Below are 24,766 nucleotides of genomic sequence, written 5' to 3'. Positions count from 1 at the left end.
TCCTCCAGCCTGCCTGCGTTTCCCTTCGGCCTCGGCCCCGCCTCCGCTCCGCCCTTGCCGCCGGCCCCGCCTTCTCCTCCAGCCCGCCTTCGTTTCCCTTTTCCCACGGCCCTGACTTCGCTCCTCCCTTCTCCTCCCCCCGCCCCCCTGGCTTGCTTGCTTCTTCGAAGCTTTACTCCCCTTTGCAGCTCTTGGCTTCTTTCGACACTGTCTTGATATGCAAATTAGCCGCCATCTTTGTTGGGGCAATTTGCATACTCGTCCTGATTGGTTGGTGGGTGTGGCTTGGCTGGTGGGCGTGGCTTAGGTGTAGCGAAGGTGCGGTCAATTTGCATATTTGTCTATTATTAGATTAGATTGGTTATTACAAAAATTAGTTTGCATTTCCCATGTATTGAAAAGCCATATGCAAGGTAAGAGAAAAAGTACCTGGGATTTGACAATTACCATTAAGAATTCACAATGAAAATAATCAATGTTAAGAGAGAATTGAATGTTGAGAAATGGACTACTACATAGAATAAAATATATGTAATATTATAGAATAAATTGAAGGTGAATAAAATCACAGAATCCAAAACATACCTGAGAGATCATCTTGCCTGACCACCAGTCCAACATGAAGGTACTGTTATTTTGTAACAAAATGGGAAATATTAAAACAATGGTATGTGTGAGTGTATTGGCATAAAATTGCTTTCATATTTGAAAAATAAAAACTGTCCTTCCAACCTTTTGGGTGTAATTTTTACAATGTGCTTTCATGACAAAATAAAATGTTGATAATCTTATGTAGATATCCTATAGTTTTTGCACTATTATGTAAAATATCAAACACTGGGGATGTGTAATATATTCCTATGCCTTTGTTGTATGAACTGGAGAGTGAGGAAGTGATTTGTCCAAAACCACACAGTTAATTCACAGTAGGGCATGTACAGGAAACTATTGTTTCCTAACTGTGGGCATGTTTTTCTTTTCACTACTTTATTAGATTATATTTATCTGAAAGTGAGATTACTGCTTTGCAATTGTTTAGTTGCTCCATACTATGAGAGTTTGATATGACCATGGAGCAGTCAGGTGCATCTGAAAACTCTAGAAGCTCTAATATTTACTCTTTAATTCTCAAAATTCAAAAGTGAACTTGCTTCCTGATATATATATATATATATATATATATATATATATATATATATATACTTGCTTCCTAGTGTGTGTATATATATATACACACTAGGGGCCCGGTGCATGAAGATTCATGCATGGGGGGTGGGTCCCTCAGCCTGACCTGCACCCTCTCCAATCTGGGAGCCCTCAGGGGAGCCCTCTCCAATCCTGGAGTTTCTGTCTGTCTTTGCAATCATATGAGTGAATTGTCTGAGACCCCAACCCAATTTGGTTTGTTGCTCACAGAATAATAGAGGCTTTTTTTTTCTTTGCTTCATTGGTGGAGATTTCCTGGAAGTTTTAGGATATCTTCCCTTTTAATTTTTCCTAGACACTCTGATTTTACTTATGTCTCTCACCTTTGCTTTTCCTCCATTCCCCACCACAACAGTAACTTGCTCCAGGCTCACTTTGCTCTAGTGTCTAGGATATCCATCTGCCACCAGAACTACAATTCCCAGCATTCCTGGTGCTCCCCTGCACTCTTGGTTTTCCCTTCCTGCTCTGTCTCTGTCCCACGCTCTGCCAAGTCCTCCAAGCCACACGGCCTCCAGCTCTGCCAAGTCCAACAAGCCACCAGCTCTCCCTCTCTGCTCTCCGTTTGGTGGCTTGGGGAGTCAAGTTCCCCAAGCCACTCCACTCTCCTCCAGCTCTCCCGCTCTGCTCTCCACCCGGTGCCTGTGTATGCAAATTAACCCACCATCTTTGCTGGATTAATTTGCATATCCACTCCTGATTGGCTGGTGAGCGTAGCAGAGGTACGGTCAATTTACATGTTTCTCTTTTATTATATAGGATTTAGCTCATGCAGGTTAGCCTTGTTAATGATGTCTAGTGATAGAGTTCAGAAATTGCCTTACTTCAGTTCAGTTTCACATCTGTATTTTTACAGTATCATCCTTTACTAAAAGAGATTATGGGCCTGCACATGAGATAGCCATTAAAGTTAATTGAAGTGCAATAAGAAGGGATTTCATAGAATCAAGACTTTAATCTTGAATGGTTTTTGTTGTGGCACGAAGATATGGACAGGACAGAAGTGTATATTCTGTGAGCCCTAGGGAGTCAGATGTCTGCAATGAAATTTTAAAAGAAAGGGTACATGGCTGTAAGGTATTTGGGTTAAAAGGCAGGCACCAAGAGCAGACAGAAGGCTGAGAAGAGCACAGGCAGGAAAGGGCAAGTGAGTGGGGTCAGAGTCTGGAGGCTGGCAAAGATAAATAAGAGGATACAGCTTGAGTGTGAGCAATAGAATTAAGGATCTAGGAAAGAAGCCTGAAGAATGTATACAGAAGGGGGTCTGACCTTGGAGATTCTAGCCAGCAGAGACTGCACAGCCTAGGCAGACAGTAGCACTAGCAGCCAGAGTGACCTCAATTCCCAGCTAGGGTGACCAGGGAGGGAGGGGCTGTAGGTCAGGCAGCCAGGCATTTCCAGATAGGCTCTTGGTTTCTTAGGGTAATTTTTCTAGATGTCCTACCTTATTTTCCTTTAAGATGAAGCTCCTCTTCCCATTTTTAGGTCACTCTTGTATAGAAACCAGTTATTAGACCAAATAAATGAACAGTGAGCTAATAGCTATTCAGAGCTGACTGAATTAAGTACTCTTCACTTGAAATTCCATCTGTCATTAGGTACTCTCAGCTGATGATGGGTCTTGCTGCATATGCATTCCCCTGTTGCTCATTCTTTTAAAAAAATGTATTTTATTGATTTTTTTATAGACAGGAAGGGAGAAGGATAGAAAGTTAGAAACATCAATGAGAGGGCAACATTGATCAGCTGCTTCCTGCACACCTACTACTGGGGATGTGCCCACAACCAAGGTACATGCTCTTGACCAGAATCAAACCTGGGACTCTTCAGTCCGCAGGCCGATGCTCTATCCACTGAGCCAAAACAGTTAGGGCCCCCTGTTGCTCATTTTTAATGTAATCAGGGAAGAGGTGAGTTCATAATAAAGCACATCACCCACACTTTCTCCACTTCTCCCACCCCCACTGCTCCTTCTCTGTATTCTATTAGCCCATCAAGTCCCACTCTAGCCCGCTTTGTCACCTCAGTCAGAGTCACCAGATGGAGCAGCAGCAACCTGAATAGGATTTAACAAATAGTAACATTCACAAGATATCTAGGGGCTAATTTACAAGGTGATCAAATTATCCATTGGTCACAAGGCACACGGTACTGACACACCTTTCCAAGGTCCTTAGAGGGAACTTAGAATAGAAGGTGTTGGAGACTTACGATGCACAACCTAGCAGGCTAAGGTACTTTTATATACCTCAGGACATCTCAACCCCACAATAAGCCTAGCAGTAGATTTTTTTTTTATAAATTCCCCTTATATACAGAGGGAAACAGAGGCTTAGAGATGTTCAGTTTTCAGAGCTGGGATTAAAATCTAAGTTTGTCCAGTTTCAAAGACCAGTCTCCTTCCACTATCTGTTTATGCCCCCAGAAAATATAGTAAATTATATCATTTATTTGTTCAAATAAAATGTGATTGCTGTCTCTACCTTTTTAGTTTTAGTTCCATGTAAGATTCTGAGCAACAGGTAATTTTCTGTACATGGCTTAAAATGGCAAATGTTAAATTCCTTTGATCTTCACATTCTATTTTTGGCTCCTTCTTTTCTTAGAGGAAATGGTGAATATTAGCCTGTTTTACATGGGATATTTTGACCATATAACTCCCTTAAAAATGGACAGAAAAATATTTTAATGTAAATATCAACTCTTTAGACACTCAGGACTGCATTAAAAAGAAATTAAAAGATGACCAAGTTGGCTGTAACATTTCACTGTTATGAAATCTTTATTTTGTTTTCATTAAAGTTATATTACTTGAGGACTTGTGTCTGTAGCTTATGTAATATTAACTGTTCTCATTTAATCACAGACTCATGAATACAAACTAGAATAGTGACAGGTTAAGGTGAGGCAGAAATCAAGAGACAGAAGAATCCTTATGTGAACTGTGTTTGAAGTTTTGGAAAACTTGGACTCCCTGGATGGGGAGGGGAGATAAAACCTTTGAGGCTGCTTTCCTCTTGCTTTTACAAATGATCGATGACGTGGATTAAAAATTTTTTTAATGATAGAAAGTTCATTTGGTAATACAATAGCATAACCTGAGTTTTCATTTTACTAGTAATGCCATGCAGGGGAGAACTGTGTGTTGCAAATCAATCATAGGTATAAATGTAGCAATTTGTTAATAAAAATACAAACTGAATTAATTTAGAAGCCACATTGTGTCAGTCGTGGATATTGTTTTTAACTGGACCGATAACATAGTATTTTGTGCTATTGGTATGTCAGTCAGAGTCACTGGCACTTGTTAGGGGAATTCAAGCATTCATTAGCAATTAAACTTGCAACTTTTAAGTTTTTGTCCTTTTTATTAAATTTAGTGGGGTGACACGGATGAACAAAACTATATAGTTTCAGGTGCGCAATTCTACAATACATCATCTGTACACTGTATTGTGTGTTCACCAAGTCAAGTTTCAGTCCATCACCATTTATCCTCCCTAAACTCTCCTCCACCCCCTCATGCCCCTCCTGCAATCACTACACTGTTGTCAATGCCCATGAGTTTTTCTTTTTTTTTCCTTTTAGCTCTATTCCCCCACCTGATCCCCGACCCAGCACAACAACCTCCCCACCAACAGCTGTAAGCCTGCTTTACGAAGTCATTGCCAAGGTGAAATATACCTAGAATAGTGGGCTTTGATTGCCAGGTATTATAAGGCAACCTCAGGATGATTTTAAGGGGAAAAATGACCTCTCTTCTCCCACAATCCCTTAATAATAATGTACTGAGAGGCATGCATTTGAGCTCCTCTGGGTTAACAATGTGGTGATTATTATTCTTTTAATGTTTTACATTAATCTCAATGTTTTCTATTAGTGCTAGCTGCTGCTTATGTCTCTCAATGCCACAATCAGCGTATTTTTGATATCTTATATTACCCTAATCGCCAAGAAGTATTCTCCAAACTGATTAATTCCAGAATGATTAAAACATCCTATGCAATTCATTTATTGTTGCTGCAGTTAATTGAATATTTGATTATTTAAAGGTACCCTGATTATTTCCTAAGATATGTATTTATCACTAGGCAGATGATCTGTGTGTGGTCTCTCTGTGGCTACATGGGGTGGCAGCCTACACTGTCACATGCATAGAGGGTAGGCACTTGTGAGGGCTCTCAGTCAATTCACCACCTGCCTGACGTGCGCTTGCCTTCCTGGCTGGCCTTCAGAAGACCACATTTGTGCCCAGCGCAAGAGGTTCTTTTGGGACCAGGAGTGAGAAGAGCACAGCCTTGCTTTCTGCTCCAGGAGGAGGGGTTAGAGAGGGGGAATGCAAAAGAACGCTGCAGCTCTGAGTGGCTAACTTGCGCTTTGTGGACTATCTGAATACTCAAGAGAGGATTTAAAGAGAAGAGAAGGTGACTCCGGAATTAAACAGCGGTTTGGCAACTCATCGGATAGCAGTTCTAATCCTGGTATCACCACTAGCTCTCTTCTCCAGTCTTCTCTCACACCTGTCTGAGTGACTCCAGAATTACTGCAAGAGGGGTGTGCGTCAGAGAAAGAGAGACAGAGAGAGACATAGAGAGAGCAACTGGGCAAAATTTGGGCTGATCCATAGCCTTAGTTCAGCTTTCTTCCCCGGCGCAGCTCTGCAGGGAGCTCAGAGACCAGAGTGGCTTCAGGTGGCCCCACCACTTCTCAGCCATGTCAAGTCCTTGGCCTCTCACTCCTATATGGAATGAGGACTACAGTCAGGATCTCGGCGGCTGGGAGCTTCTGTCGGACGTGACTCTGTCCACAAGCCCGGTAGGTACTGTCTCCTGGACACCTAAATCAAACCTCCTGTATGGTATTGTCAGTATTGTCTGTTTCCCTTATAAATGTTTGTCTCCCCAATTTGTGTGGCATCTTGAAGGCACAAATTATGTTGTCTTTAGTTCTTTAAATACTCCCTCTTGGCACCATCTTGAGCATAATGTGAATTCAATCCAGATTTGCTGTGTAAAGAAATAAATGGAAGAACTGAATAGGTGGAGGGGGTGAATGAATGCCATCCTATTACCCTTGTCAGGATTACCTTACAATGTATATCCCAGTGGGTCTCTAATTGTTTGTTTTCCCACCCCTTCTGGACATGTAACTTGGAAAGAAAGAGGCCAAGTTTCATAGTTATTTGTATTAGCAATCCACAATACCTCACACTCTTCTAGGCACCTAGGAAATACTCGCCGGTTAACTCAAACACACTTGCAGTGGGAAAAATACGTGCGGCTTGAATGTAGTTGTCTGGCAGTGTAAACAGCTATAGGGCAGGACTAGATTAATTTGTGGAACTAGTGGCTCCATGTGTATGCTTGATTCCATTATTTCCTTTAAAAAATTCTGAACACTTCATGTGAATGCATATTTATTTCTCTGTCCTTGTCTGTAGAGTTATTCCCAATCCTGAGTGCTACCAACTGCAATAAGTCATTATTAGATTTCCTGTAAAGCCCCAGAGTCCACAACTCTTCCTATTTTGACAGCATTTCCCCAATAAGGAAATGGATATTCATAATACTGGCTGTAGAGATGATGTTTGCAGTTGACAAGAGTGAGTCAAATTTTACCTTGAAAAGACAAGAAGATTGGACTTAATAATAAAGCAGTAAGAAGAACAGGACAAGGGGTACAAACCTGACTCATTCTGTGGGGCTTTGTGGGTTATAAAGTATATTCACATTATTTATTTCATTTCCTGTTCACAGAAACCCTGTTAGATTTTAAAGGAATAGGTATTGTTATTACTATTATTTTATTTTATTTTACAATTGGAAAAAGTGGAATTTTAAAGGATTAGTTACAAAGTCCAGCTCCCTGGTGATAGGGCTAGGACTCCCACCCAACATTTATACTCATAAATGTTGTGTTTGCATATTGCCAATATTTTTTATTTTTAATTAAAAAATTAATGTTTATGCATTTGTATGGAAAAAGGAAAACAAAGACCTTCTCATGAGAGTGGGCCATATATTTTTAGCTCAGGCAGCCCACACTGACACAATGCAATAGCAATATTAAAGATTAAAGATTTTGCTATAATCATTTTTGATATTGGTGTTTGGGGAAGGTATTCATTAGAAGTTTAAGAATTGTCTTGGAAAATAGTTATTGGAGCACTGAACAATGGAATGAGATTTTATTTGCTGTTAAGAATAATCAGTTGAGTTCTGTAATCTTGTAATAGAACACTATCTCCAAGTAGATGTTCTGTAAGTATTCATTCTGTGAAATTATAATAATTGTTAATGGGGGGTATTACAAATATTAAAAACCTAAGAATTCAGTCAAGAAAATTGGGAAGTGCTATATTAAACAAATTAGATAGGCGTCCCAGAGCCTTTAATTTGCATCATGGATCTCCAAGAGGCAGAGAGACTGCAGCATTTCTCAATTATTTGGACATGCACCTAGGTAATACTCACTAGTTAATTCTTTCTTTTGAAGAACTAGTGTCCATAGGATGATCTCCTTTGTAGCACTTACCACAGTTACAGTTGTACATTAACTATGTGATTCTTCATATCTGCCTTCCTCTTGAATTTGCAAACTCCATGAGAGAAGAAACTGTTTCCTTTTGCTTCCTATTATATCTGTGCCTACTGCAAGTCTAGTGGCACAGACTCTGGCCCTCAAAAATATTTGCTTAATGAATGGATAAATTAACAAAGAACTGTGCTAGGCCACCTATGGTTCCCTAACAAAAATCTACATTTAAGGTTCTTGACAATGTGTGCCCAGCCAACTTTTTTAGCCTTTCTTTTTATTTTTCTTCTATTTGGTATTAGAATATGATAGTTCTTGGAAGGGTGACTGTATAATTTTTCATCCAAACTGGGACATTTTTAAGGTGGAAAGAGGACACTATCGATTAATTATGCCAGGGTAACCCAGGCTGGATGGCCACTCATTGTTGGTGGCTCTTTCTCAGCCTGCCTCCCCCACTAGGGATTTTATGCTACTTGGAGCAGGTGACTTTACATGGAGAAGGTATTCAAAAATATTAGTTGAAATTAATGCATGCACAGTAGCAACTTTAATGCTAAGTTAAGATTTGCTGATGAGTTTAACATATATTTTAACTTTGAGGGAAACTGGATCCATATTCTAGTCCATTTCCTGAAATATAATTATGTTCATATTCAAATGTGTCAGAGTAACTAAGGGATTATGACTTAATTGCCCTGTAAGAGGCCTGAAACATGTGGACTATGTGAAAGTGCTCTCTGCATAAAACCATCTTTTTATATCCCAAGGCAGTGAATCAAAGAGAGCAAATATGATATTTATCAGAACTGGAGGGAGGTGGAAATGATCAGATTGCAATTCTGGACAGGCTGAAGGTATGAAGGAGAGTGGTAAGAATGTTGGGGGGATGCCCATACCTGCACAGGTGACATCATGCCCAGAAGACCTTTGTCCAGATGGCTCTCAAGTCCTTCGTTATAAATTGTTTTATAGCTGGTGTCTCACTTTGGTGTTTGGATTCTTGCTTTCATTATGGAGCCCCTAGAGGAAAGGGCCAACTGCCAGACATGGAGTATGTCCTCAGTACATTTCTGCTAGGTAATTGAATTTTGGTTGATTAGAAAGTTGTCACACTGGGAAAGATGGCTCAAGGGATTAACTGTGTATATGTAAGAGTCTAAGTGCCAAGGCAAGCATGCAGTTTACATAGGAGTTTTATCCTGTGTTTTCAATAAGAATTGTAGGCGTCTGGTTGGGCTCATAAGTTCAAAGAGAACTTAATTTAATCGTAGAAGTTTTTCATATAGACCTCATCTTTTAAAAATCTGTGATCATGAGTAACACACTAAACTGTGTCAGAAGGTCAAAGAGACCTTAAAGATCAGGAAGTTGAACTCCTTCTTTGAATACCAGTAGATGAGCAAAGTGAAGTCTGGTCAATGGGGAAGGATGGCTCAGTGTCCAACAGCAAATCAGTGACAGAATGAGGCACTTGCTTTCTGCACCTTGCACTGTGGTCTTACTGTTTCATTGAAGTAAAATAAAATTGGTCATTTGAAGATCCCTTGTGCTTTGTATATATTAAGGAAAAACCACATTGATACCTATATTTATTTTCTTTACAATTTTTCCTAAAGAGTAAAAATAATATGCAATAAGCTTCTCTGAAAGTAACTAGATTGTGCTTAATTTTTTTATGTTTATTTTGTTTTAGGTAAGCCTTCCCAGTGATCCAAGCTGTGTTGAAGAAATCTTGAGGGTGAGTTTAAACCTTTATTTCTGTGCCTTTTAATAATGAAGCAATATATCTGCTTAAACTGTTTAAAGTAATGAAGCAATATATCTGCTTAAACTGTTTAAAGTAATTACTGTTCTGTTTCCAGGAGTATAACTTCAAGACCCTTCTGCTTATACCTCCTGTCTCTTTTCTTACCTGTAATGCCGATCCTTTAATCAAGCTAATATCCTAATCTCACCAACCTTCTGTCCCATTCTGACATCCTTATGGCTCTTTCTTTGGAGTCTGGATGGACTCAACACCTGTTTAAGGAAACTTTCCCTATTTAAACATCTTACCGAAAATTTTTGCCTTTCTGCTTTCTGGGATCTCAAGACAATGTCATTGTTGTATTCCACTACATTGCTGATGGTACATGGTTATGGAAATTGTAGCCTATAAGGAGGGGTTGAGATGTGGAAGCAAGGATGGGAAGAGAAACAAGAATGATGGTCAGTGAGAAATTATACTGATGGGAGTGAATTTGCACATGAGAATAGCATGAGGCAGCAAAAATTTACAAATGGTGGCACTAACTTCTCCCAAAGTAAATGATTAACCAAAAGGAAAAACCAAAGCCAAGCCAGAAAAATGTATCTCCTGCCTCTGGCTTTTGGCATCATAAGGCAATATGGTACATGAAAAATAGGTGTCATAGAAGAGAGGTCCAGTCCTGCCTCCACTATTTGTCATTTCTATGATTTGTACAGATGACTTCATCTTTCTGAATCTCCCTGTCTTTTCTGTAAAATAGGACAATAATACCTGTCCTTATTCCCGTATTATCTGCCAAGTAGTATATGGATGCTTTTTATTATGATAAATTATTATCACTGTGACCAGGAGGAACCATGTAGGATTTCCATTTGGGAAAGAATCTGTGTGCCATTTAAAATTCTGCACCCCCTTTCCTCACTTACCACATTCACTCCAATTCCCCCTGAGACTCCTCCTGGTAAATGCTTCTTAGAAGTCCAGTTTTTTATTCAAACCCTGGGAAATCACAGCCAAAGGAATAATAAAGAGCAGAAAACTGTTTACTACCAAATGGAATAGCCACGTGATTTCAACTTTTGTGGATATTCATGTACCTTTTTAGCTAAAAATCATTGTTAATGATTATTAAAAAGGAGTCCTATCACTCTGATCAGAGATGAGACTATCTGAATTAGGGATATGCTGGCTACTTTTATAAGTTAAGAGACCAGGAACCCCTTAGTCATCTTTCCTTGGGATCCAAGGGTCTGAGTTTGGGGTGGTTGACTGTTGTGAAATCCATGAGTGTGGTGTACCCTGGTAACCCAGTCCCTTGCTCTTTCCATTGGATGAACAAAGGTCAGATACACCAAATAAACAAAATCTTTACTTGTGTGATGGCTGTGTTCCTTAAAGGAACATATTACCCTGGTCACTACAGTAGTCTTGTTTTTCCAAGTGATGTCAGTGGTCTTTTATTAACTCACAAAGGAATGCTGGACCCATTTCAAAAATTACTACCTAATCTGTCACAATTGAAATTTCTACTTAAGAGCAACCTGGCCCAGGTGCCTAGGTGGCTCACACAGTGACTAAGTGAGGAGAGCGGTTGAACACGTGCCAGGGGCTGGCAACTCCAGTCTGCTGGAGAAGCCACTTAGAGAAACAGAATGTCACATGGAAAGAAAAAAAGCAGGTTGTTTTAATAAGTTTGAAAAAGCTAGCACCCTTTGAGAGAGTAAAATGTGTTTTTCTGTTGTTTGTACAGGAGAATTTGGCGAAATGTCTTTTCTTACTTTTTTGAGAGGCTATGCTACCTAATAATAGACAAATATGCAAATTGACCGTACCTTAGCTATGCCCACGATTGGCCAGGAGGCGCGGGGGGGCAGGACTCAGGGTGGCCGGGATGGCTGATTGGGCCAGCAGGACGCTGAGCTTGTGCCATGGCTGTGCTGCAGCACAGAAGGGGCCTCTGGGGCAGCGAGCCCACGTCCTGCCGTGGACCATCAAAAGCGGGGGAGCTGGGTGCCCGTCCGCTCTGGCACCAGGCCTTTCAGAAGCCTCCCCCGTGCCGGAGCTTCTGAAAGGCCTGGTGCACCAGTGGACAGGCACCCAGCTCCCCCGTGATCGAAAGTGAAAGCGTGGGAGCTGGGTGCCTGTCCACTCTGGCACCAGGATGGCAGGTTAGGCCTAGGGGACTCCTCACGTGCATGATTTAATCATGCACTGGGCCTCTAGTAGGTTATATAGAAGTCTTTTTTATCTGTCTTTATTGATTTCAGAAAGAGAGGAAAGGCCATAGCCTGTTTATCTCAATGAATAGAGTGTTGGCCAGTGGACTGAAGGGTCCAGGATTTGATTGTGGTCAAGGGCATGTACCTCGGTTGCAGGCTTCATACCTGGCCCTGGTCAGGGCACATGCAGGAGGCAACTAATCAATGTGTCTTGTTCACATCAACGTTTCTTTCTGTGTGTTTCTCCCTCTCCCTTCCACTATCTGGAAAAATAAATGGAAAAATATCCTCAGGTGAGGATTAACAACAATAACAACAAAAAGTAGAGAGAGAGGAGGGGAGAGAGAAAGAAAGGGGAGAGAGCTGCCTCCTGCATATCTCCTACCAGGGATCATGCCCACAACTTGGGCATGTGTCCTGACTGGGTATTGAACCAACCCTTAAGTGCTGAGACAACTCTCAACCAACTAAACCATTTCGGCCAGGGCTATAATTCTTTACTTTTTTAAAAAAAAACACCATTAATGAGTGGGCTTTTTTAAATTGAAGAATGACATATTTCATTTACCATACTTGGAATAAAAATACGCTTTCTGAAGTTTATGTCCTAAAGTTTATTACTAATTCTTAAACTTTTACAGACTGCATTTCATGGAACAACAGAGTTCTTACTGTATATTTTGTTATCACACATTCATATTTCTATTTCTTTTGGATGATTCTACAGTCTCTCTGTCACTTTGCTCCCCATCGGCCTACTTCTTGGAGGGAGTACCTTTACTATTTATCTCCAACTCTTTCTAACACCCTCAATGTTTTTCAAACTAAACAGATTCCAGAGCAAGTAAGGTCATCTTCTCTTCCTTACTGAAATGGAGCTATGCAGATGAAGGAGCCAAGAGACAGGGAGGACTGGCCTCTAGTTGCTCATGACATTCCATCACTGCCTAGCTGTGTGGCTTTTCAATCTTTTCATCTATAAAGCAAGGTGTGATTATTCACCTTTTCACCCCACCATCCACCTGCAGTGAAGGAATCTTTAAAGTGTAAACTCTGTTTGCATATGTAACATGGAGATCTCAGTATGTTTGCTCTCTCAACTTTTCCAACCTCCCTGATTCCCCCCCGCCTTTTTTCCTCTATAGCACTGCAGACAAATGTATGCAAACCCAATTCGTCTAACATAGGGAAAAACTAATTTTATTAATGAAGGTCAGTACAAATTACCTCTCCCCAATTCTCAGCCCATCAGTGTCCCGGCAATGGAAATGCTTTTGCCTAATGTATTTTATGTTGCCCCCCACCCTTTTTTTCCAAAAATGCTGTTCAAATTCAAACCAGCTGGCTTTCTCTGAAAGTTGCTCTTACCATTCCTCTGATAATGGGCTCAGCTTCCTTTCAGACCATCACTTCCACTTCTCCTTGTTTGCTTGCACTCCAAGTTCTCTTACTAGGTTGTATCCCACCTTGTCTGGTCTTCCAGAGCCCACTTAACCCGATATAGCAAACTTATTTCCCTAGGGCACAACTGAATTTCAAAGCACTTGAACCTTGTTATCTTATCCTATCTAATAAAAGAGTAATATGCAAATTAATTATCACTCCACTACACCCACCAGCCACACCCACCAGCCAATCAGAGCGAGTATGCAAATTAACAACAACCAAGATGGCTGTGGCCACAGAGAGCAGGAGGGAGGCTTGGGTTTCCCTGGCAATTAAGGAAGCAAAGCTTTCCACACACCCTGGCAGGCCCAGGCCTCCACTCAAGGGTACAAAGTTTCAATTATAGAAGGTAAATAAATTCCAACAGAAATGGCGGCAGTCATGGATCAAGCAGGAGGCTTGGCTCTGCTCCAGGCTACAAAGTTTCAATTATAGAAGGTAAATAAATTCCAGATACCAGGGCCTCCACTTGGGTCGCCAGAGGGTGTGGCTGGCCTGCAAACCACCACAGGCCTCTCGCCCAGGCCACCCCATGCCCCAAGGTAACCCCCACCCTGATCTGGGACACCCTTCAGGGCAAACCAGCTGGCCTCTACCCATGCAACAGGCCTCTATCCTATCTAATAAAAGAGTAATATGCAGATTGACCATCACTCCAACACACAAGATTGCTGCCCCCATGTGGTCAAAGGTTCTGCCCCCATGTGGACACAAGATGGCCACCACAAGATGGCCAGCAGGAGAGGGCAGTTGGGAGGCACCAGGCCTGCAAGGGAGGACAGTTGGGGGTGACCAACCCTGCAGGGGTGGGCAATTAGGAGTGACCAGGCCGGCAGAGGAGGGAAGTTGGGGGAAAACAGGCTGGCAGGGGTGCAGTTAGACATCAATCAGGCTGGCATGGGAGTGGTTAGGGGGTGATCAGGCTGGCAGGCAGAAGCAGTTATGGGCAATCAGGAAGGCAGGCAGGCGAGCAGTTGGGAGCCAGCAGTCCTGGATTGTGAGAGGGATGTCTAACTGCCCGTTTAGACCTGATCCCATCGGGTCTAAATGGGCAGTCGGACATCCCTCGAGGGGTCCCAGATTGGAGAGGGTGCAGGCTGGGCTGAGGGACACCCCCACCCCATGCACGAATTTCATGCACTGGACCTCTAGTGTTTATCATAAGAAACATGTTAGTTCCTTACTATATCAGGAAGTTGAGACCCAAAGAGGTTATAAATGACCTGTATTCTAGGGTGAGGCTAGTATATGGCAAAGGAGAAATAGAACTCAGACTTCATTTTGCACTACACCTAACTGTCAGCCACCTTATTCACAAACCTACAGCAAGAAATCTTTGATTTAAAAAATATATATATATATATATATATATATATATATATATATATATATATATTGCTTAAATTCCATTTCTGATAATAATATGTGCAAAGGAAATAAAAGCACTAACTCAAAAAGATATCTGCACTCCCATGTTCACAACAGCATTATCCACAATAGCCAAGACATAGAAACAACCTAAGTGCCCATTGATGGATGAACGAATAAAGAAGTTGTGTTTGTGTGTGTACTGGAATATTATTCTGCCATAAAAATGAGGAAATCCTATTCATTTGTGACAATATGTATGGACCTCAAGACAAATACTATATGATCTCACCTGTATGTGGGATCTAAAAAAAAATTCATAGAAAAAGAGATTGGACTTTTTTTTACCAAAGACATAAACAAGGGGAGGGTAAATTGGAAGAAGTTGGTCAAAAGGTACAAATTTACAATAATAAGATAAACTAGAGGCCCAGTGCACTAAATTCATGCATGTGGGGGGGGGGTCCCTCAGCCCAGCCTGCACCCTCTCTAATCCGGGACCTCTCAGGGGATGTCTGACTGCCAGTTTCAGCCTGATCTTCGCAGGCCAGACCATGGGACCCCACTGGTGCACATATCTGTGCACCGGGCCTCTAGTTGTTAGATAATAGCAAAAGATTGAGAGCATCCCTCCTGCAATCTGGGACCACTGGCTCCTAACCACTGACCTGCCTTAATGCCTTATCACCCCTAACTTCCCTCCCCTGCCAGCCTGATTGGCCGTAACTGCCCTCCCCTGTGGGCCTGATGGCCCCTAACTGCCTCTGCCTCGGCCCCTGCCACAGTGGCTTTGTCCAGGAGGACATCCGGAAGATGTCCAGTCTAATTAACATATTACCCTTTTATTAGTATAGATAAGTACTAATGAGGTAATGTCCAACACAATGACTATAGTGGTATAGTATGGTACATACTGTTTGGCACATAGAAAAATTGTTAAGAGACTGAATCTTATGAGTTCTCATCACAAAATTTTTTCCTTTTTTTCTTTTATTTTTGTTGTATTTATGTGAGAAGATGGATGTTAGCTGAACCTACTATGCTAATAATTTCACTATATAAAATCAAACTATCATGCTGTACTCCTTGAACTTATATAGAGATACTAGTATATATCAATTATTTCTCAATAAAACTGGAAAAAATAAGACCTATAAAAATGCTTCAGACACTGGCTGATTTATTTTAGAAGCTTTGACTAAGAATACCAGCAAACCAACATACGTTGAGCAGGTTTGAAGAATGAATTATTTCTTCCTGCTATTCTTAATATTTTCAAATCTCATTTCAAATAATAAAATAATAGCAATAAATTACTGCTATTAATAAAATAAATAACAATAATAATGTGCTACTTACTATATGCCAGGTATACTACTTAAGCACATTGTCATTTTCTCTTCATAACAGCCCTAACAGATTGTCTTATTAATCACATTTTACAAAATAGGAAAGGGTGAAACCCAGAAGGTTAAGTAATTTGTCCCCATGTCTCTGACAATGTCATGTCACACATTCCCTCTGTTCCTGTTGGTTTACCTGAATCCATCCACAATTCACAAGTTCCATTTCACTTCATAATTATGGCATTAACAAACAGTTCATTTCAGCTTTTTTTGTTTCCTTAATTTGTACAAATCCAGTTATGTCAAAACAATTTCAAGCAGTTTTTCAAACAATCCAGAATTAACCAACCTACAGCACTTTTCTGGCAAATTGCCCTTCTCCCACAGAATAAGTTGCATAAATTCAGATGTTTTACTACTTGTCAAGAACATTATTGCTTATTATAAATTTTACAAATCAGAGACTTTAAGGCAATAATCAGCTCAGTGCAGCCCAGCCTGTGTACCTGCTTTCATCAGCATTCCATTTTCTCTTGAGAGTCAAGCTACCCTCAAGAACAAATAGAAATGAAAAATAATAACAATTCTGGCCCCAGTGATGGCGTTTTGGAGTTACAATTCATCTATCATTTGAGGGATTCTTAAGCTGCTCATATGTAATAATGTGAGCAGCAGCAGAAGCTTCTTTTCTAAGCTCCACAGGGTTTTATGGGTCCTAGAGTAATCATTTCTGGAAGACTTAAGCCAAGTAGAGAAGCATGAGCTAAATGCTACTAGCTAAGGATGGATGTTCAATGATTATTTGTTCTGCAATGGTATGATTTATTTATTCCTAGCAAGGATTTACTTTAAGATATCAATAAACTATCAACTAATTCATTTCTAGAGTAAAAATGCATATGAAATGTTTCTCTTGGATTTGACACTGAACAGATTGTGTTTCCTACCAAAGCACCTTCAATAGTTGATAATTTTATAGGCAAACATCTGTAAGGGTAATTCACTGTTTATGAGGGATGCAGAATTTGCTACTTAGAATTTAGGGAACTTGATTTTATAAACTGTATTGTCTTACAGATCTCTCCCTGCCATATAAATCAGGTTGGCAAACACTGACATAGGCACCTCTTTTTTATTACAACATGATCTGTATTTACGGCCTTCTAAATTATGGAAATACTAGTTTTTAGGTCTGTGTTTAAGTTTACAGTTTCATCATAGATAAAACTTACTAAATAATTACAGGATTACCATGTAGAGTATTTGCTGTTTTTTAAAGGGAAAAAAGGAAAAGGACCATATTAAAGGTGAGAAAAAAATGAGCCAAAGAACAAAATTAGTAAGATAATTGTGTCTGAAAGTGTATTTGATTATATTTTCATAAATGTGCAGAATAATCAAATACCTTTCAATAAAATTTATTTGATAAATTTAACCAATAATTAGGTAATTGATTTTATATTCTGTCATATTAATGTATAAATAATGTTAAAATGGAATCATGCAAACAATTTTCTGTATGGCTGTCTTAAATACTAAGATTTTCAGAATGCTTTAAAAACATCTATCTTATTCTGGTATGAACTTTTAAAATTAATAGTTTTTTGAAATAGTAATATAGTCTTCCATCCAAGAAAGATAACAATTGCTAAATATAATTTAGACTATAATTAATGTTAACAATGATGGAGTCAAATAAATGAACTAACTAATGATAGTACCCTCTGCTAGTCTGATGACTAGCTCTTACCTAATGACATTGGAAAATATGTAAATTTGTCAGCAGGTGAAAATTCCCTTGACTGGGTAAATTATGTGGAGTATTACCCTTTCTGAAACTAATTCAAAGCACTAATGGACTTAATATGTAATGTGCATATGTAAGGTGAGCTATTCATTGAACAAATTAGCCCATAAAAGATAGTACCCATTATTTCCCTACCAGTAATCATTTCCTCTTTTCTCAAACCCAAACAAACCCAGAAGATGCTAAATTTAATTATAACAACTATTATGTGAACAATGTAGATATGACATCCAGTGTGCTTCCAACTGCACTTAGAAACTGTCAAGTAATTTAAATATTTTCATGTGGAATCTGGGGGGTTTGCATCTAGTATATGATGTGAATTTTAGATGATTATACAGACGTCATTGGGAAAATGAGTAATGTGAGTAACAAGGTAACTAGCCCAGTGAATCATAGGAAACTTTAAAATGGGGACATGTCAAGGAAGAGATGATGTCAAATGCCATAACTTAGCAACTTAGCATTTAGCTGCCCAGGGAGTAAGCCAGAGTAGCCCCTTTAAAATAGCTGAGTAAATGTATGAGTCCATATATATCTTAGGTATGCTATAAAAATAAGTCTGTTTCCTGTCAACCTGTTCATTTTTGTGAATATGGTTATTTATTATTTTCTATTGAATTGAATGAAAGCAGGTGAGAATTTAAGCCACGTGTAGAATTTATACTTGCTTTCTGTATCTTGGGTATACAGAGAGGGTAACAAAACAATGTATTAGTTTTCCAAGAAGCATTCTAGGCTTCTCTGAAAGACATAATAGCTTCCAACTGTTGTTTGGGAAACAGCCTTTTTGTCCTGACTGTGCTTCTAGGATTGGGTTTGGGAAGAAAGGAGGTAAAGCAACGGATATTTACCATTCCATTTGCATCTGTGTAAAGGAAAAACCAGTGTCTCTGGAAAATGCATTGAGAAAGTAACCTCTCAGAATCAATTTGACAGGCATCTTCCACTTTTGAAATGAAAGAATAAAACAAGATTTGTCCCTTCTCTTGTTATCGCCAAATGAATGTGGAGAATGAGAAAGAGATCTTAAATCCATAATTGATCTAACTAGCAGACATCCATAAGCCTAAATCACAATTTATTTTGTGAAGGTAAAACAGGGAAGAATCCAAAAGACAGTTCTCATAGCCATGAATCTGAGGCATAGCTGACGAATCACTGATTTGCACGATAAGCAGCATACCATGAAAAGGAAAAACAATATTGGAATAATGAGAAAGGGTATGATGGTTTGTGATCAGAGTTTCATGGACCAAGTCTGGGACATACATATTTTGAGAAGTGGGAAAGGAAGGATTGAATGAGAAATTACATAACTAATCCACATTTGTGGGAAGCACTTTGTTGCTGAAGCAAACTAGAAGATTGAGATGCTGCTTTGTGAGAAATATGCAGGGCTGATGTCTCTTGATAAGATAGAAGTAAGGATCAAAGCAGTTATTGGTTACACATCCTCATGTTCAGAAGGTATTTTGCTAGTCTTAGATGAAGCCATAGACCTCACTGCCATAAGAACATCCTTCAAATAACTGGTCCAGGAAGAATTCTTACTAATAAAACATTAGCAATAATAAAAATAGGAATCATCAAAAGAACTACACAAAAATACACTCCAAAAAAGCATATGGTAAAAGTGTAGCAGGAAGAAGTATTGCCAGTGAACAAATTAAAGCTCTGACCAACATAGTTACAAGAATTGTGTGTGTTTTTTTAAAGCAATTTTATCTTAAAAACAAAACAAAACAAAAGAAAACAAAAAAGAGCCAAATCATTGATACAAGAGCTAAGAGATGCTAGTTTAAAAATAGATAAATTGAGAACTGCAAAATATATAAAACAAGCAATAATAAAGAGAAATAACTTCTCAGATACAGACAAGTTTAAAATAATAATGAGTAACATTTTACTCACATCTGTATAAATAAATATAATCATCTAGATGGGATAGACAGTTTTTCTAGTGAAATATAATTGACAGAAACTGACTCCAGAAGTAAAATCATATGGTACTTGTCTTTTTCTTACTGGCTTACTTCATTTAGCATAATGCTCTCCAGATCCATCCATGCTGTCACAAAAAGGTAAGGTTTCCTTCTGAACAAAATAAACTAACAAGCAAAATAGAAACAGATGTAGATACAGAGAAGAGACCCACAGCTGTCAGAGGGGAAGGGAGTTGGGGGCTGGGTGAGAAAGGTTAAGGGATTAAGCAAAGAAAAAAACAACTCATAGACTCAGATAGCAGTATGGTGATTACCAGAGGGAAAGGGGGGTGAGGGGAGATAGAAGTGGGTAAAGAGGGGATAAATGGTGATATTAGGAGACTTGACTTGGGGTGATGAACATACAATACAATACACACATAATGTATTATAGAATTGTATACCTGAAACCTATATAATTTATTAACTGATGTCACCCCAATAAATTTTTAAAAACTGACTCCAGAAGATAGAACATTTAAATAGAGTTGTCATCATCAATTAATTATAAACTAATCCTGCTCACTAATGAAATCATCACTCCAGAAGGTGACAGTATCCCTCTGCTGTGTTCTATTTAGACTACACTTGGCATGTGGTATTGATTTCTGGCTAGCACATTAAAAATTAACCATTTTTTTTTTTGCCCTAGCCGGTTTTGTTCAGTGGATAGAGTGTTGATATGCAGATTGAAGGGTCCCAGGTTTGATTCCAGTCAAAGGCATATGCATGGGTTGCAGGCTCGATCCCCAGTGAGGGGCGTGCAGAGGCAGCCGATCAATGATTCTTTTTCATCATTGAGGTTTCTATCTCTCTCTCCCTCTCCCTTTCTCTCTGAAATCAATAAAAATATATATATTTTTAAAAATTAACCATTTTTTGGTTACAGTCGTATGAGTTTTAACTTAGCATAGATTTCTATAATTGACACCTTTAACAGAATACAAAATGAAATCAATATCCAAAATAAATCCCTTTTTTGTATACTGTTTTTGACAAATTTTGGTATCAACATGTGCTACTTTGGCTTTCTAAAAATATATTTTGCAAAACTATATGAACAAAGTTATCCATTATGATATTTTTATATTAGCAAAAATAAATGCTACTATATATCCTAAAATAGAGGAATAGTTAAGTAAATTCTGATCTATACATTCTAAAATAGTCAGCCATTAAAATGATAACTTTGAGTTTGTTGTAGTGACATGGAGAAACTTATTATTTAATTTTAAGTGAAACAACCAGAATATAACAATTTAATTTTATAGCTATATGAAAATGTGAGTAAAAAAGAAACTAAAGAAAAATACTCTGAAACAGTAGTTCTTATTTTATTAGGGTGACAGGATAATGGGGAGGTTTTTTTTCCTTTTTTAAACTTTCTCAACTTCTATAATTTGCATTACTTTAAAAAAAACTGTAAGAAGAATGCTATTGAACTGAATTGCATTTGGCAAAGAGTAAGCAGGATAGTGAGTGAATTTAAAGTCAATAGATTAACTGACCAACTAGAAGAAAATTGAACTAGAAGAGGGAGCAGACCATAAATGCCTGAGGTACTTACAATATGGAAGCAAGGCTCAGAGGCTAGATTTAGGCTAGGAGTTCTCAAATAGTGGAACCTAATCCCAGAGGGCCACTTACAGAGAGATAAGTATTTGAACAATAAAAGAAAGAATGCTCTAGGGCAGTGGTTGGCAAACCTCGGCTCGCGAGCCACATGCGGCTCTTTAGCCCCTTGAGTGTGGCTCTTCCACAAAATACCATGTGCGGGTGCGCACGTACAGTGTGATTGAAACTTTGTGGCCCATGCGCAGAAGTTGATTTTTGGCCTGGGCGAGTCTATTTTGAAGAAGTGGTTCTAACGCCGAGCCACACTCAAGGGGCCAAAGAGCCGCATGTGGCTCGTGAGCCGCAGTTTGCCAACACTGCTCTAGGGAGATACAATCATTAAAGAAGTCAAGCTTGGCTCTTCTCACCTGCTGAATTCTGGATCTTATTTACAAAATTGTAATAATGCTGCCTAATTTTCAGAATTAGTGGGAAGATTTAGTGAGCTAATGTATATTAAGCCCATAGAATAATACTTGGAACATTCAATAAATATTAAATCCTCTCTCTCTCCCCTGTTCCAATGGGTGAATCTGTCTAAGGATAAAAGGGAAGTGAGGTCACTGTCAATAAAGGTTTTCAAGAAGTACTGTGTTTCCAAATAACTAGAGGGTAAAGTCCAAAATCCTTATCTTAGTAGTCAAGCCCTGTCTGTATGCCGTCACTGGTGCCCATTTCATCTTTTCCCAACCATGTGCCCTTTCCTCTATCCTCCCACAGACTTATTTCGCTTCCTCAAATGTGCCATTCAGTTCCCCACACCATAGCCCCTTGTGTGTGTTGGCTCCTCCGGCTGCTTGGAACTCTATCCACTCTTGTCTGCTTGGTGAACTTCTGTTCACACCACGTAAGGGCCAACACAGAGATCACATCTGCTCTGAAACCCCTAATACTGTCCAAATTAAATTAATATCGCTCTCCTTCTGGATCCTCTCAGCACTTTTTGTACATTTACATTTGTCACCTTTGAAGGTGTGTTAGGGGGAGTTGCCTCTCAATGCATAATGTGATATCCCTTAGAGCAGAGACTGTGTCAAACTCTCTGTCCCTTTGGACTAGCCCAGAAGCACCCCCATACACATGTACACAAAGGTGACATGTGTAGGTGTATAAAAAGTACAGTGAGTAGGTGCATTGTGTTGGATGGCTTAAATTTATAGAGGAATGGTTAGAGCAGGGGTCCTCAAATTTTTTAAACAGGGGGCCAGTTCACTGTCTCTCAGACCATTGGAGGGCCAGACTATAGTTTAAAAAAAAAAAACTATGAACACATTCCTATGCAAACTTCACATATCTTATTTTGAAGAAAAAAATCAAAACGCGCCCCTGGATCCGGGTGAGGCCATGCACCCCTGAGTCTGGGTGAGGCTGTGCCCCTGGGTCCAGGCGAGACCAAACCAGAGGGAGTCGGACCTGCATTACCACCATTTGTCCACCATCCAGAACTGAAAAGTCAGTGCTGACATGTACACATAAGAAACTGGTGGACATTGAAATTGGGTCTCAAAAGATCTGTTGGTCCAGAAAGAAACTCACTACACACTGATTCATTTGCCTGTCAGCATAACTATTATTGCTCGTCTCACATTCAGTTCTTATAAGTATATTTCTAGTAACACATGATCTCACTCATCTAGGGGAAATGATGAACAACATAGACTGATGAACAAGAACATACCCAGAAACAAGGAGGCATCGACCAGACTGTTGGGCCTCAGAGGGAGGGTAGGGGAGGGTGGGGGTAGGGGGGAGAGATCAACCAAAGGAATTGTGTGCATGCATATGAGCCTAACCAATGGTTAAGGACAACAGGGGGGTGGGGGCATCCGTGGGGAGGGGTGTGGGATGGGAATGGGGAGCTGAGGACAAATATGTGACACCTTAATCAATAAAGAAATAATAATAAAAAAAACGGCAAAAACACCCACATGTGGCTTGTGGGCCGCAGTTTGAGGATGCCTGGGTTACAGAGAATGATCTCTTTCTATTATTTCTATCTATGGTAAAACAATTATTTGCTTTTACATGAAGATGTTTTAAGTTAATAAGCACCATAAAAATACAAAGGATTGTAAGAAAACACTATGAGCAACTATATGCCAACAAGCTGGACAATGTGGATGAAATGGACAAATTCCTGGAAAAATACAATCTTCCAAAACTGAATCAGGAAGAATTAGAAAACAAGAATATGTCCATAACCACTGACCTATAGAAACATTAATTAAAAAAAATCCCATCAAACAAAAGCCATGGTACAGAAGGTTTCACAGGGGAGTCTTACCAAGCATTCTAAGAAGAATTAACACCTATCCCCCTCAAACTATTCCAAAAAATCCAAGAGGAAGTAATACTTCAAACTCTTTTTATGAGTCTGGTATTAGCCTAACTCCAAAACCAGATAAGGACACTACAAAGAAAGAAAATTATAGGCCAATATTGTTGATGAACATAGATGCTAAACTCCTCAACAAAATATTAGCAAATCACATCCAGCAATATATCCTATCTAATAAAGAGGTAAGATGCAAATTGACTGTCACTCCAACACATAAGATGGCCGCCCCCATGTGGTCAAAGATGGCTGCCCCCATGTAGACACAAGATGGCCACCATAAGATGGCCAGCAGGGGAGGGAAGTTGGGGGCAACCAGTCCTACAGGGGAGGGCAGTTGGGGGTGACCAGGCTGGCAGGGGAGGGCAGTTGGGGGAGACCAGGCTGGCAGGGGAGTGGTTAGGGGGTGATCAGGCTGGCAGGCAGAAGTGGTTAGGGGCAATTGGTCAGGCAGGCAGGCAGGCAGGCAAGCAGTTGGGAGCCAGTGGTCCTGGATTGTGAGAGGGATGTCTGACTGCCCATTTAGGCCTGAATGGGCAGTTGGACATCCCTCGAGGGGTTCCAGATTGGAGAGGGTGCAGGCTGGGCTGAGGGACACACAACCCTCCCTGTGAATGAATTTTGTGCACTGGGCCTCTAGTTAAAAAGATACACCATGACCAAGTGAGATTTATTCCAAGGATGCAAGGATGGTACAATATTCACAAATCAATAAAGGTGATACATCACATAAATAAATTGAAAGAAAAAATCACATGATCATATCGTGAGGCACAGAAAAAGCCTTCTAAGAAATCCAACACCCTTTTTTGATAAAAAACTCTCCTCAAAGTTGGAATAGAGGGAGCATATCTCAACATGATAAAGGCCATATATGACAAACCTATAAGCCAACATCATACTCAAAGGGCAAAACCTAAAACCATTTCCCCTAAGAACAGAAACAGGACCAGGATGTGCACTTTCACCACTCTTACTCAACACTAGAGTCCTGGTGCACAAATTCGTGCACAGGTGGGGTCCCTCAGCCTGGCCTGTGATCAGGCCGACCAGGGCCACAGGAGGTTGGCTGGGAAGGGCACCCTATTACACTGCTGATGGGAATGCAGACTTGTGCAGCCATTATGGGAAGCAGTATGGAATTTCCTCAAAA

The 24,766-nt window shown here is 39.9% G+C and overlaps 1 protein-coding gene across 1 annotated transcript in view; it reads left to right on the top strand.

Moving 5' to 3' along the window:
- AFF2 (ALF transcription elongation factor 2) overlaps positions 1-24,766 on the top strand; it is a 494,373-nt gene that overhangs the window by 237,905 nt on the left and 231,702 nt on the right. The window contains 1 exon segment of the mRNA XM_054719638.1: positions 9,437-9,481. Coding sequence (XP_054575613.1) covers positions 9,437-9,481 — 45 coding nt within the window.

The sequence above is a fragment of the Eptesicus fuscus genome, chromosome 1 (assembly GCF_027574615.1).
Source record: "Eptesicus fuscus isolate TK198812 chromosome 1, DD_ASM_mEF_20220401, whole genome shotgun sequence".
NCBI classification, from domain to species: domain Eukaryota; kingdom Metazoa; phylum Chordata; class Mammalia; order Chiroptera; family Vespertilionidae; genus Eptesicus; species Eptesicus fuscus.
This window is presented reverse-complemented; position numbering and strand designations above follow the sequence as displayed.